We start from the raw sequence: 13,859 nt of genomic DNA, 5'->3' as shown, positions 1-13,859 counted from the left end.
CCAGTGCAAGTGTTTGGTGTAGTCCAAGTGGCAGCCCTACAAGTCTCTGCAATAGGCGTATTAGTAGAGAATGCTGTAGAAGCAGCTGCTGAGGTGGTGGAGTAGGTAGTGCTATGGCAGGTGTTGAGACTCCTGTGCTATGGTGATAGAGTCCTCTAACTACCTAGCTATGGTGGAGCTTATTTTCCTGTTCCCAGAGAAGTGGGGTAAAGGAGGTGAAGAGTAGTATATCATTGCGCCTGAAGGTGTGGCAGATGTACATTTTTAGTGCCCTTTGTACATCCAACATGTGCCAGGACCTATCTGAGGTCTGAAGCAGAAGGATGGTAGGAACAGCAGTAAAAGAGAGGGTCAGTTTGCATGTCACAGCAGCAAATCATGCAGGATCTAGTGGACTCAGCATCTGCCTCCCACTCTCTATATGTGTGGGGGTTTTCTGAGAGGGCATGTGGGGATCAAGAAAATCTCAGCTTTATTCCTCCAAGAAATGGAGAGCAGTTGACCTGGAATGTTTTGCAGAGGCTTTGAATTTTTACAGGACCTTGACCTTAGAAGTCTGCTTTTGGAGGCAGCAGCTGGACACACACACACACACACACACACACACACACACGACGGAGTCTGAAGAAGAAATATTCTTCCTCCTCTGTTTCTGAGAGCATTTCAGTTTGACCTGCTGTAGCAGCTGATCAGTAGGTTACTGATAACACTCTGTTTGATCTTTGGATATGATCAACTTGATCCTCAAAGAATTGCTGTGGAACCCCTGGGTTGCCATCCTCAGTAAAGAAAGAAGGTCCCTCAGGGTTCCTTTCAAATTTGCACAGTCTGGTAATGTTTGAAGAACAAGGCTGATCTGAGTCTCTGTCGAATGAGAGAGAGGAGCTTGGCTGCTGCTCTCTATTAAACATTACTATGTGGTGGTCTGAGATAGATTTGTATTGCTGCTGCTGCCAAAATACTACCGCATTTTGGCACAAAAAGGAGCAGAAGAGGAAAGACTCTCCAGATAGCATTCCCCTGCTTGTTCTCTTTTAGTTGTCTAGGGAAGGAATTGCTGACTTGTCTCCTGGTGGGACTTAGCAGCTAGAAGGCCCCAAAGCAGCAGTTGCTGGTAAGAATAGGCCATAGAGAGGGCTCCATTTGTTGTAGAGCAGGAGTGGGCAACATCCAGGGGTTGTGAGCTGTATTGCCCCACCTGGAACCCACTGGGGGCCACATCCCTCCCCTGCTGAAATTGCTGCAGCAGCAGATGTTTCCCCCTCACCCCGCCACCCCAGTTTGAAAGGAAACAAGGTGCACGGTCCCCTTATTTTTTTTGCAGAATTTGGGGAGTGGGGGTTTGCCACCATGACAAATTTGGTGGTGGCGGGGGGGAGGGGGCTGCAAAAACAGCCGGGCTTGTTGAGGGTATTCTCAGCCAGAGTCCCTCAAAAGGCCTTTGAGGTATTCTGTTTATTTCTTACCACACAGTTATACTGGTCAGATAACTTTGTCTTTTTGCCTACAGATCCTGTAAGTCTTTTTCTCCAGTAATACCCTGGAGAGAACAGAGCGGAAAGTGAAAGAGAAACCAAAGAATATTGAGAAGAGGGGGTGGGGTGCGGGGGTTATAGCAGAAGGAAAACAAGTGAGACGGTGGTAAGATCCTAAGGAAAGCTGTTAAGAAACAGGGAGGTTCTTTTAAGAGAGAGGGGGGAAAAAAACAGTTGTAGGAGAAGCAGGTTGTAGTGCTAACAAGTATCACTGTCTTGGGTGATGTCAGGGCCCAACTCCAGCACTGCAGTGGGCCTTGTAGTTTATAGCTAAGATTTGATTAGAAGTAGCCTGGAAGGGCCTGGGCCTATTCAGCCTCTGGAATGTCAGAATCTGTGTGAGCTTATCTCTGTTGGTGTTCTCAGACCGGAGCCAGGGGGAGTCACCCAACTCCCTATCCACCTGCTGGTCTGGCCTTGGCAGGCAGGGAGGCTGGAAGCTGTCCGTGAGAACCTGACAGAGGTGGGGTGGGGTTTGCAGAAGGGTCACACAGGTTGAAGTGTCACCGCTGGAGGGCTGATAAGTGATGCGCTGTTTAGACAGGGGCTTTGTTGAAAGGCCAAAAGCCCTTGTCTGTCAAGGGGTCTGGAGGAGGAGTCTTACAGTCACGCTTTCCCCTTTTAATATGATGCAAGGGCGAGGAGCTTTTGCTAGGAACATCTAGTCTTCATTGCCTGAAACCCTCTCTGTTTGGATTCACCGTTGTCTGAGCCCCTGGGGGTACTCTGCACATGGACTCTCCTTTGAATTGGAATTTTGGATTGCTAAGGACTTGCGATGAAAAGTACTGTGATGCTTTTCATAGACTTTGAACTCTTGTTTGGTGGTTTATCTGTCTTGTTAGCTGTGGCCGTCAGGCTGGGTTTGATCTTCACTCTTGGACATTTCTCTGTCTGGACTCATGCAGCGTGGAGTTACCAAGGCACAAGCTATGGAGTGGAACTCTTTGCTTGTGTGGGTTTTACTCTTGGATTTGATAGGCCTTGACCATGTAGACTGGAGTTATCAACAAAACCTTCAAAGTTGGACTAACTCTCTGTGGGTGTGGTTTTGTTAGGCCTTCCTAGAATCTGCCCCTTTGGTTGCCTGGGAGGGATCATTCCAGGAATCATTCTCATTCCTTGTCTGCAGTTTGGAACTGTGTGTATGGACTGCCTGGATTGGATAAGCCAGGAATCCCAAGTCCCTTCCCTTGTGCTCAGAGCCGTGGAGATGGCAACAGGGAAACCATGTTGATAAGGATCTCAGTCATGGTGGTAGTGTTTAGCTTTTGACTGTTCTGGAATTACTTAGGGCCTGTACCTACTGACCATCAGCTATATGATTTCAAAAGAGTGTAACCATTAAGCTTTGGCCATGGGATTTTCTGCAATAAAGAAGCCTCACTGATTTGGGTGTCCGGTGTCAGATTGCCTGAGTGTGTGTGCTTGAGGGACCAGGAATCCTGACAGCTGAAAAGCAGGAAAGAACTGAGGGAAGAGACAGCTGGCTCTAGATCCTAGAACAAAGATCTAAATCACATGCTCCCTGATTTTCCTGGGCAGTAGGGAAAGCTAGCCCACTATTGGATACCTCTGTCACACAGAACAGAGACAATAGCAATTTGCTGGATGCTGTTTGTGAATGATGCACAAAACATGCAGTTGTACAAAAGTATAATGCTGAGTAAATAGTACGCTAGTGTTTTTTCTACATTTCAAAGGACAATCAAACTAAAATGAATGAATTCCTTTATTTGCCTTAATATACTATTTTTTTCCTTGAGAAGAGATATTTTATTTCCACTACTTCAATATAAAATGACTTCTAAGCAGAAGCAAAATAGACACTTCCAGCTATGCTCTAGCCATCCAAACTAAGAACAATAAAGGTAAATGTTCCTAGGTGCATTTATAGCCATCTGCTCAGAATAATTTCCTTTACAAGTCAAATGCTGATTTCCGTATGGCCTCAAAAGGTGAAAAATAACTCTTTGTTATTGCTCTTTCTATGCTGCCTTTTGCAGTACACCCAACTCTAGAGAACCCCGTGATAAAATGACGTTTCCAAAAATTGTGTTTCCTTCAAATGAATTCCAAAGGGACAAAATCCAATTACACCTAACAATCACTGAGCAGCACAGGTTAATTTAATAGAAAACACTCAAAAATATGCTTTTGCCATCTGGTTTTACCTCTAATTGTGAGTCCAAAAACGAACAATTCACAATTGTATTTAAAAATGATTTAAATTGCAATGCACACTTTTCCAATGAACACTACCTGAAATGTTTTTATGTTCTTTAACTTCTAGGCTCGAGATAGCAACAAATGGAGAAGGCTCCACCAGGTAAATGACCAAACTAAAAGAAGACAGACATGGCTCAGATCCAAAGAACTATGTAGTCCCATATATCCACTGAAATTCTACATTCCCCCATCCCATATCACAAATTGCTTTAGAAATCTCAGTAGAGGTGATGCTATATTGTGGGTGCGCATGCATTTGTGTTGTGCACGTGTGTGCACAGGGATGCTGTTACAGAACCCAAAGTACAAATCTCCCTTAGGTGTGTGGAATTAGTTACACAGGACAATGGATCCAGATCTTATTGACTAGATAACTAATACAATACTATTATGATGTATTTTGACTATATAAAAGTTATCCTCAAGGATAAATCTTACTGTAGACTTTTGCACTGCCACTCACAGCTCAAATCTAGCAAGCAGAAAATGCCTCCAGGTGAAGAAAAGCTTGTGATTATTGGAAGGAAGCTGGATCCTTTGTTCCCTCTGTTGAGCTATCAATGTCTCAGCAAACTATCTGTGGACCTATGTGCAAAGCTGTCTTATTAAACCCAAAATTCAAATCAATGAATTTCACTGAATGCACCCTATGATTTTCACACATCATGGCGCATGGATGTTTTCCCCACATGGAAATGATACCCACATAGGAAACCATAGTGGGTAAAACGATCCTGAATGGGGGAGGGGGGGGATGAAAGGGAATAGCTACTAACAAACATCAGTAAAGGACAATGGCTGTGACTATTTATTTCACTTCACAGTATGTAACACTGTTAAAAAGTCTAACAGATGTAAGTTTTAAAAAGGAGTTACCTTTTTACACAGAGAGAATCTAATTGTTATAGCTGGCCCCTCCAGGGGCAATATACTGTTAGAGTGACCAGCAGCAAAGAGGTCAGAATGAGAAAAGGTGAAGAAAGAAATAAGTACAAAATGAAGATGAGTGTGTGCAATGTCCAACAGCAAGTATTATCTCTTAAGCTATAGATACTGGCTGACACATCTATTGCACTCTGCCTGAACACAATTGTTTCATAGCAATACACATACCGGTTGTCAAATATACAAATTAAATGAACAAATAAACCTTCCAAGCTAAGTGATGTCTCTGGATAAAGTTTAAACATTTCAGCCCCCTCCAGCATCTCCTGCTCAAGTCAAATCGAGGCTACGTATTGTACATTAATACCATCATATTATATTGCAGGTGTTCTTCTAAATTATTGTCCTAAGTTCTGGAGTTTTGTACTTATACTCTGATCATTGTAACCGGAAGGTGTTATGTCAGCTTTCCACCAACAAGCAGGCCAAATAAAAGATACTTGCCCTGCATTTCCTTATCTAATGCAATTGAAAACTACGATAACCCATTCTTTGTTATCAGGAAGGAGAACTGAATCAGGTAACACTTGAGCTCAGAAGCAGTCTATAAGAACAGCCAACATATTCTCCTTCAAAGCTGTCATCACCAACCTGAAGTCGCCTTTATTGTTGACAACCCTTTCCGGTGGGCAGTACTGTGCAGAGCTGTTCAATACCACAATGTCAATGGTCCTTGAATTATTCCCACGCCTGGTATGCACATGACATCCCCAGTTTCCAGTAGATCCAGCCTGAATATTTGAGATGGTCAGGGCACTAAGGTGACAGAGGCAAGACCAGCATTCAAAATCACATAAAACCATTTTTAAAGGGTCAGCTCTGTTTAGAAAGTCAAGTTACTCAGCCTAGTTTGTGCACATGCATATGAAAGCAATGAACAACCTCACACATTAAAGACAACTCAAAAACAAATAAGAGGCACTGTATCCATTACTGGGGTAGGGGAAGTACCCTCTTCCTAAACACAGCAACAACTAATCTACTGACTAACATTGTTGTTCAGTCGTTAAATCATGTCCGACTCTTTGTGACCCCATGGACCATAGTACGCCAAGCCTTCCTGTCCTCTGCTCTCTCCCCGAGTGTGCTCAAGTTCATATTCATTGCATTGGTGATGCTATCTAGCCATCTCATCCTCTGCCATCCCCTTCTCCTTTTGCCTTCAGTCTTTCCCAGCATCAGGGTCTTTTCCAAGGAGTTTTCTCTTTGCATTAGGCGGCCAAAATATTTTAGCTTCAGTTTCAGTATCTGTCCTTCCAATGAGCACTCAGGGTTGATTTCCTTTAGGATTGACTGATTTGACCTCCTTGCAGTCCAGGGGACTCGTAAGAGTCTTCTCCAGCACCACAGTTCGAACGCATCAATTCTTCGGCGCTCAGCCTTCCTTACAGTCCAGCTCTCACAGCCATACGTTGCTACTGGGAAAACCATAGCTTTGATTATACGGACCTTTGTCAGCAAGGTGATGTCACTGCTTCTTACTATGCTGTCTAGCTTTGCCACAGCTTTCCTCCCAAAGAGCAAGTGTCTTTTAATTTCATGGCTACAGTCACCGTCTGCAGTGATCTTGGAGCCCAAGAAAATAAAATCTGTCACTGCTTCCATTTCTTCCCCTTCTATATGCCAGGAAGTGATGGGGCCAGATGCCATGATCTTAGTTTTTTTACTATTGAGTTTCAAACCAGCTTTTGCACTCTCCACTTTCACCCTCAACAAGAGGCTCTTTAGATCCTCTTCACTTTCTGCCATTAGGGTGGTATCGTCTGCGTATCTGAGGTTGTTGAGAATTCTCCCAGCAATCTTAATTCCGACCTGTGAGTCATCCAACCCGGTGTTTCTCATGATGTACTCTGCATATAAGTTAAATAAGCAGGGCGACAATATACAGCCCTGTCGTACTCCTTTCCCAATTTTGAACCAATCAGTTGTTCCATGTCCGGTTCTTACTGTTGCTTCTTGACCCTCGTACAGGTTTCTCATGAGACAAGTAAGGTGGTCTGGTACTCCCATCTCTTTAAGAATTTGCCACAGTCTGTTGTGATCCACACAATCAAAGGCTTTAGCGTAGTCAATGAAGCAGAAATAGACGTTTTTCTGGAATTCTCTTGCTTTCTCGATGATCCAGCAAAAGTTGGCGATTTGATCTCTAGTTCCTCTTCCTCTTCGAAACCCAGCTTGTACTTCCGGTACTTCTCGGGTCACATACTGCTGAAGCCTAGCTTGTAGGATTTTGAGCATAACCTTGCTGGCATGTGAAATGAGCACAATTGTACGGTAGTTTGAACACTCTTTGGCGTTGCCCTTCTTTGGAATTGGAATGTAAACTGACCTTTTCCTGTCTTGTGGCCACTGTTGAGTGTTCCAAATGTCTTGGCATATTGAGTGCAGCACTTTAACAGCATCATCTTTTAGGATTTTAAATAGCTCAGCTGGAATACTGTCATCTTCGCTAGCTTTGTTGTTAGGAATGCTTCCTAAGGCCCACTTGACTTCACTCTCGAGGATGTCCGGCTCAAGTTCAGTGAGCGCACTATCATGGCTATCAGGGACATTCAGATCTTTCCTGTATAGTTCTTCTGCGTATTCTTTCCACCTCTTCTTAATCTCATCTGCTTCTTCTGTTAGGTCCCTGCCTTCTTTGTCCTTTATCATGCCCGTCTTTGCACAAAACGTTCCCTTGAGATCTCCAATTTTCTTGAAAAGATCTCTAGTCTTTCCCATTCTGTTGTTTTCCTAGATTTCTTTGCATTGTTCATTGAAGAAGGCCTTCTTGATTTAGGTCATACCTCAATGGTTTAGTGGTTTTCCCTACGTTCTTCAATTTAAGCTGAAATTTTGCAAGAAGAAGCTCATGATCTGAGCCACAGTCAGCTCCCAGTCTTGTTTTTACTGACTGTATAGAGCTTCTCCATCTTTGGCTGCAAAGGACATAATCTGATTTCGATATTGACCATCTGGTGATGTCCATGTGTAGAGTCGCCTCTTGTGCTGTTGGAAAAGCGTGTTTGCTATGATCAACGTGTTCTCCTGGCAAAACTCTATTAGCCTTTGTCCTGCTTCATTTTGTACACCAAGGCCATGCTTGCCTGTTATCCCGGTGATTTCTTGACTTCCTACTTTAGCATTCCAATCCCCTTAGATGAAAAGGACATCTTTTTTGGTGTTAGTTCTAGAAGGTGTTGTAGGTCTTCATAGAACCGATCAACCTCAGCTTCTTCAGCCTCAGTGGTTGGGGCACAGACTTGAATTACTGTGATGATGAATGGTTTGCCTTGGTTTCGTACTGAGATCATTCTATCGTTTTTGAGATTGTACCCCAGTACTGCTTTCCCACCCTTTTATTGACTATGAGTGCTACTCCATTTCTTCTAAGGGATTCTTGCCCACAGTAGTAGATACAATGGTCACCTGAATTAAATTCGCCCATGCTTGTCCATTTTAGTTCACTGATTCCCAAGATGTCGATGTTCAATCTTGCCATCTCATGTTTGACCACCTCCAGCTTACCTTGATTCATTGATATGACATTCCAGGTTCCTAAATTGTATTGTTCTTTACAGCATCGGATTTTCTTTTCACCACCAGACACATCCACAGCTGAGTGTCCTTTCAGCTTTGGCCCAGCTGCTTCACTCTTTCTGGCGCTACTTGGAAATTCCCACTGCTCTTCCCCAGTAATATATTGGACACATTCCGACCTGAGGGGCTCATCTTCCAATGTCATATCTTTTAGCCTTGTGATACGTTCCATGGGGTTTTCTTGGCAGGAGTACTGGAGTGGGTTGCCATTTCCTTCTCCAGTGGACATTTTGTCAGAACTCTCCGCCATGATCTGTCTGTCTTAGGTGACCCTGCACGGCACAGCTTATGGCTTCACTGAGTTATGCAAGCCTCTTCACCACAACAAGGCAGTGATCCATGAAGGGGACTGACTAACATACCCTCCAATTTATTGTTTAAAAAGTATTGAATAGTGGTATTAGCCAGTGAAGCTCTACTAACTGTTTTTGTCTACTTTTCTTACTTTCTACTGCGAAAAGCATCAGCTTTTATGTTAAACAGTATTTGTCAAGTTCAATTTATCAAGAAAATTGTGGCAATTGTACAATGCCATGGCCAGTAGGCTTTTATCCCCAAGAGAGAGGAGGTGCATAAGGAATGAATCTCCAAGGGATTGCTTTGCAAAAATATTCAGCAACTAATTTTAGAAGATGGTTCAAATAAAGACTAGAGTTGACAGTTATGGAACATGTCAGAGAAGGTGTTTTTCCTAGGTCAAATCAAGTTGCTATGATCTTACTGCTTTACACATTTTATTTATAGCGTGATCCAGAAAAGTGCAGAGGAAACCACAGACAAAACCTCACCTTGCAATGAGTGAGCAGTTATGAATCATGTTTTTTTCAACAAAAATTCCCTGGGATTCGTCAGTTTCAACAATCTTCCCGTCCTGATACCATAGAACCTGCATGTCCTGATCAATATATGAAGCCATGCACTGGAAAGGCAAACTGTCTCCTTCAAATACAACCTGACGATGAGAGGGAGTCATGTAGAAAGATGGCAATTCCAGAGGGGGATCTGTATTCCATTAAAACAAAACAACATGCACAAAGTTTTAGAAAGACCATATTTATCACAGTATAAATTTTAATATTATTAAAACCTAAATTCAAAACACATGTGCATCACTGACAGTTATGTCTGAAGGATGGATATACATCAGTTGTGATTCTCTCAATGACTTTCTCTTGCTTGTCCGCAGCATCTGGCATTCAGAGGTATATCTCCTTCTGACTTGGAGATTCTATTTAGTTATCATGGTTAATAGCTGTTGACAGAGCTATCTTCCATGAATTTCTTTAATCCGGGGTTATGCAAACTGGTGCCCTCCAGATGTTTTGAATGGAAACTCCCATGATCCCTGATTATTGGCCATGCTAGCTGGAGCTGATGTAGTCCAAACATCTGGAATGTACCAGGTTGCCTACCTTTGGTCAAATCCTTTTGTAAAGCCATTTACCTTGTGGCCATCACCCCATCTTGCAGTAGTGGATTCTTTAATGTAATTATATTTATTTATTTAAGAACGCTTTCCTTTTGTCAGTCCTGACTCTGTTGCCAATTGGTTTTAATAGGTGATCCCAAGTTCTAGTACTCTGAGGAAGAAAACCTTTTTCCTTCTCTCATATAAGTACATGCAAATCCCTCTTTGCCCTATGTTCCAAGAGGTCTTGCATAAACACAACTTTGTGCTGGATTATAGCCACACTGGTAATGATTATCCTTGAGTTGGTGCAACAAGGGTCAATTCTTTACCTACATGTTTCGGTGAATTAAAAGGCTCTACTGATAAGCTTAGCAGTTTTCATGCTTTTTGTGACCGATTTAAGATTGGCTTTCCTACCTGTCTCCTGACCAATAGTTCCTTCATCCTGACATACTTTTTCATTTTGCATTTTCCTCCTTTTACACATACAGCTATTAGTCAGGGATCTGTGATGTACTGGTAACATTCAGCATGGTACTGAAGAATTACCATGCTAGGTCAATTCTTTAAAAAAAAACCTTAACAACAAGAAAGCGATACAGATAGGAAATCTGATACAGATCTTATTTAACAAGTTCCATCAACATTTACGCCAATTTCAAAATTATGGTTTTTAAAAATAATAATAATTAAGAACTAGAGAAAAAGAATAGAATACAAAATGTATTATTTTATAATTACAAAATGTATACAAAATATACAACACATTTTATATAGCTAATTGGCACTCTTGTATTAATATATGGATTTTTTTTAAAAAAATCTATTTATTAACAATTATCTGCTTCATACATAGGAAGTTATACACTTTTCACTACTCAGAGGAAAATTATAGCTTTGTTGTTAGTTCCTCTGAGGTATGTCACCTATAATCTTTTTTTAAGCAGGGAGAACAGCTATGACTTACTAGATAGCACATGCTGAAAAAAATGGAGTTTCATTTAAGTTTATATCTAGGCACACTGGCTAAACAATATCATGAGAACAAGTGGAAAAGCACCAAATCAAGATGAAAGCAGAAAAAAAATGTGCACTTCAACAACAACCCAAGAATAATGTGTTACACGTTCAGCATCATTTGGTAGCAGTGTTCTTACCACACGTTAGAAGCCCCTGCTTAACACTCAAAATAGGTTGAGCCTGCAGTGACTTGGGGTAAGCACATCTGGTCTCACGAACAGTTATATTTCTTTCTTGCAACCACTGTTGCATCCACAACATATTACAATCGCACAGGAGATAATCAGTCTGAAATTCTCTGGAACACACAAAAGGACAGATAGCATTTTTAAAGAGTCAAAATCCCATTGAAACAAATATAAATTCAGAGTACATAACTGAGTTGCTTGAAAATATCTGTATTAAAGAGAAAGCCCAACTCTGCATTACTGAAAATACTGAACTATGAATTTCAGCCTTATAAATAAGTATACAGATATTTTTACTGGCCTACTTTACCATGCATCACTTTTTCAGCCATATGAAGCAATACAATGGCCTAAAAGAACAACCACTCTTATTTACCAGAACTCCCATACCTAGTTATCTGGATGTAATTTTTATTGGTCACTTGACAACAAGGTAAGTGGCTACTGATATGCATGATTTACACATGCTTAGAATATCATCAGTGGTGCTTATAAAGAATTTTAGATTTTAGTAGACAACTTTTTTAGTAGAAAAGTTAATGTGCCTGCTAAAATATTGCCTTCATATAATATGAAATGAAATTTAATTTGGTTATGTTCGGCACTTAATTTTAACACCAAAATCTAGTGAGTCTTTAAAGTTTACACAAAAAAATCTCACACAGATTTGTACTTACAGAGACTTCAATGAAGTAAGATGATTAAATGTTCCTTGCGCAAGCGATGAAAACAAATTTCCTGAAAGATTCCTAGAAAATTTGAAAACGCCGACATTAGATGTGTACAAGTGGGCTTGAAAAAAAATGCTGCAGTGTGAAGTGCTCTAGGTCAGGGTTCCAGAAACTTCATTCAATTCCTCCTTCCCACAGGTTTCTGTTTTTTCTTCAACAGTCAGTCAGCATCTCATGTTCAGTCATCACTGCGCTGTTTTGGGCTCCACCCTGAGGGGTTTCCCCCCACTAGAGATCTTTTATGTTTCTAGAAACCCTGGGGTTCCCCCAAGCCTGCTGATGCCTCCCTCTTGTGTGTAAATGGTGGTGTTTTGACAACAAGGACATTATTTCTCAGTGCTGTGAAAATTTGCAGAGGTGTAGTCATATTATGGCACATGGAATGTAACACTAAATGAGAACTCCAGCATCTTCAGCAAAACTTCATTTCAACATACACTATGTACCTTCATGCCAAGAACCAACGTGCTTGCTTACCTCCCACCCCCAATAGCATGCTTTAAATCTGTATTTTTACAAGAAACAACTGAAAAACAGATTGCAGTATTTTCTCAAACTCTGACAACACAGAAAGGGCAGAAACTAGCATAATATATTTTAGGTATATGTTCCACAATTTCCTGCATATGGGTAGGTAGATCTGGGGATTTATAGCATTACTACATTTATGTTGTACCAATCACTAGTGCATGTTTGAACAAAAAGGCATTTAGTGCTTGAGGACTAAATACAAACTATAAGGTAGCACATCAGTGTCTAACATACTGATTCATGGAGAATTTCTTAGCACATTTAAAATGTGGCATATGTGTAGCGGGGCGGGGGGGGGCAAGAAAAGAAGGAGGAAATTCACTCAGACCAATAATTTTTGCCAAAAGGTGTATTTATTTTATTTTTATTTATTTATTGCATTTATATCCCGCCTTTTTTCCTCTTGCAAGGAACCCAAGGCGGCTTACATTATCCTCCTCCTCTCCATTTTATCCTCACAACAACCACCCTGTGAGTTAGATTGGGCTGAGAGTGTGTGACTGGCCCAAAGTCACCCAGTGAGCTTCCATGGCTGAGTGGGGACTAGAACCCGGCTCCCAGTCTAACACTCTTGCCACTACACCACACTGGCTCTCAATAAGAACAATCATGAGCTGCAATGCAGGTGACAGAGTATATAGCAAAACATGGTGAGTAATGAAGAGTAGTACATCCTCAAAATGAAATTTTATTTATTTATTTATTTATTTATTTCTATACCGCCCAATAGCTGAAGCTCTACTAGTGACAGAGGAACACCCCAATGCAATCTTTATCTGATCAACCGACTCTCTGCCAATATTGGTGGGGTTTACTGAAGGGTTTACTGAAATAAGAAAACAGCTCAAATGATATGCCCACCAAAAATGATATTTAAGAGGATGATACTTACAGTCTAATGAGATTTGCAAGTCCTTTAAATATATCTGTATTCAGGCATCCTATTTGGTTGTTTGTTAAGTCTCTGTTAAGAAGGGAGAAGATCTGGAAAATTGCTTCATTTCAACATTACAATACGTACCTTACAAAAATTCTATTTAATCTAGCAGCCCAATGATTGTGAATACTATGGATACCATCAGAGCTACTGAACGATTCCTGACTGGACTTCAGACCTAAACACTGATAAGGTAATTTAATTCATATACAAAAAAACCAGCAGTCAAATCCAGAAGTAAGGCACCAACTTTGGGAATGTCCTTGCAATAATTTTAATTAATATGAAATAGATAGTTAAAAGAATTGGTTATTCAAGATACCAGTCTTACAGGGCAATCTGATACATGTCTACTCTGAAGTAAGTCCCACTGAGTTCAATTGAACTTACTGTCTGGTACATGTGTATAGGATTGCAGCTTTCATGTCTTGTGAACACAACTTTCTGGAATAATCTGAAATATGGGGGAGGGAAGAGAAGAATAATTGTGCTTCTTTTCCTTTAAAATGCCTTAGCTCTTGAGACTTCTTCATAAGCAGAACACTCTGATTTTAGTTGCCCTTTTCTGTGCTTTCTCCAAATAGTCTTTTTTTCATGTTGGAGTAACAAGAACTATACACTGTATTCTAAAACAGGGAACCTATATTTAAATCTAACAGCAACAAGATACTACGAAGTAAAGGCTTCAAGCCTATAGCTTAAGGTCTTTTTTCAACTATCAGACTAGCTTTAGCTCAGGCTACATGTAAACTT

General features: G+C 41.0%; 1 protein-coding gene and 1 long non-coding RNA gene across 6 annotated transcripts in view; one reads left to right on the top strand and one right to left on the bottom strand.

The window, feature by feature from the left end:
- ADGRA3 (adhesion G protein-coupled receptor A3) overlaps window positions 1–13,859 on the bottom strand; it is a 78,737-nt gene that overhangs the window by 39,452 nt on the left and 25,426 nt on the right. For 3 of the 5 annotated variants that reach the window (XM_084857018.1, XM_084857023.1, XM_084857022.1), the window contains 5 exons: window positions 13,062–13,133; window positions 11,585–11,656; window positions 10,857–11,017; window positions 9,077–9,290; window positions 5,301–5,465 (listed from right to left, as the gene is read on the bottom strand). In XM_084857018.1, the coding sequence (XP_084713144.1) occupies window positions 5,301–5,465; window positions 9,077–9,290; window positions 10,857–11,017; window positions 11,585–11,656; window positions 13,062–13,133 (684 nt within the window). Of the gene's footprint in view, window positions 1–5,300; window positions 5,466–9,076; window positions 9,291–10,856; window positions 11,018–11,584; window positions 11,657–13,061; window positions 13,134–13,496; window positions 13,723–13,859 lie in introns of those variants that run through there. The other 2 variants (XM_084857021.1, XM_084857020.1) reach the window with 2 other exon arrangements.
- The window catches only part of LOC146344279 (uncharacterized), a 33,370-nt gene continuing 21,138 nt past the window's right edge, over window positions 1,628–13,859 (top strand). Inside the window, exons 1-3 of the long non-coding RNA XR_014792190.1 lie at window positions 1,628–1,641; window positions 3,829–3,864; window positions 13,216–13,299. This is a non-coding gene — a long non-coding RNA (uncharacterized LOC146344279). The remainder of the gene's footprint in view (window positions 1,642–3,828; window positions 3,865–13,215; window positions 13,300–13,859) is intronic.

Source organism: Heloderma suspectum, chromosome 5, assembly GCF_057233095.1.
Source record: "Heloderma suspectum isolate Gila_16-S chromosome 5, 16-S_ref, whole genome shotgun sequence".
In the NCBI taxonomy this organism is placed as follows: domain Eukaryota; kingdom Metazoa; phylum Chordata; class Lepidosauria; order Squamata; family Helodermatidae; genus Heloderma; species Heloderma suspectum.
The sequence above is the reverse complement of the archived record's forward strand: the minus strand, read 5'-3'. Positions and strand labels throughout refer to the sequence as shown.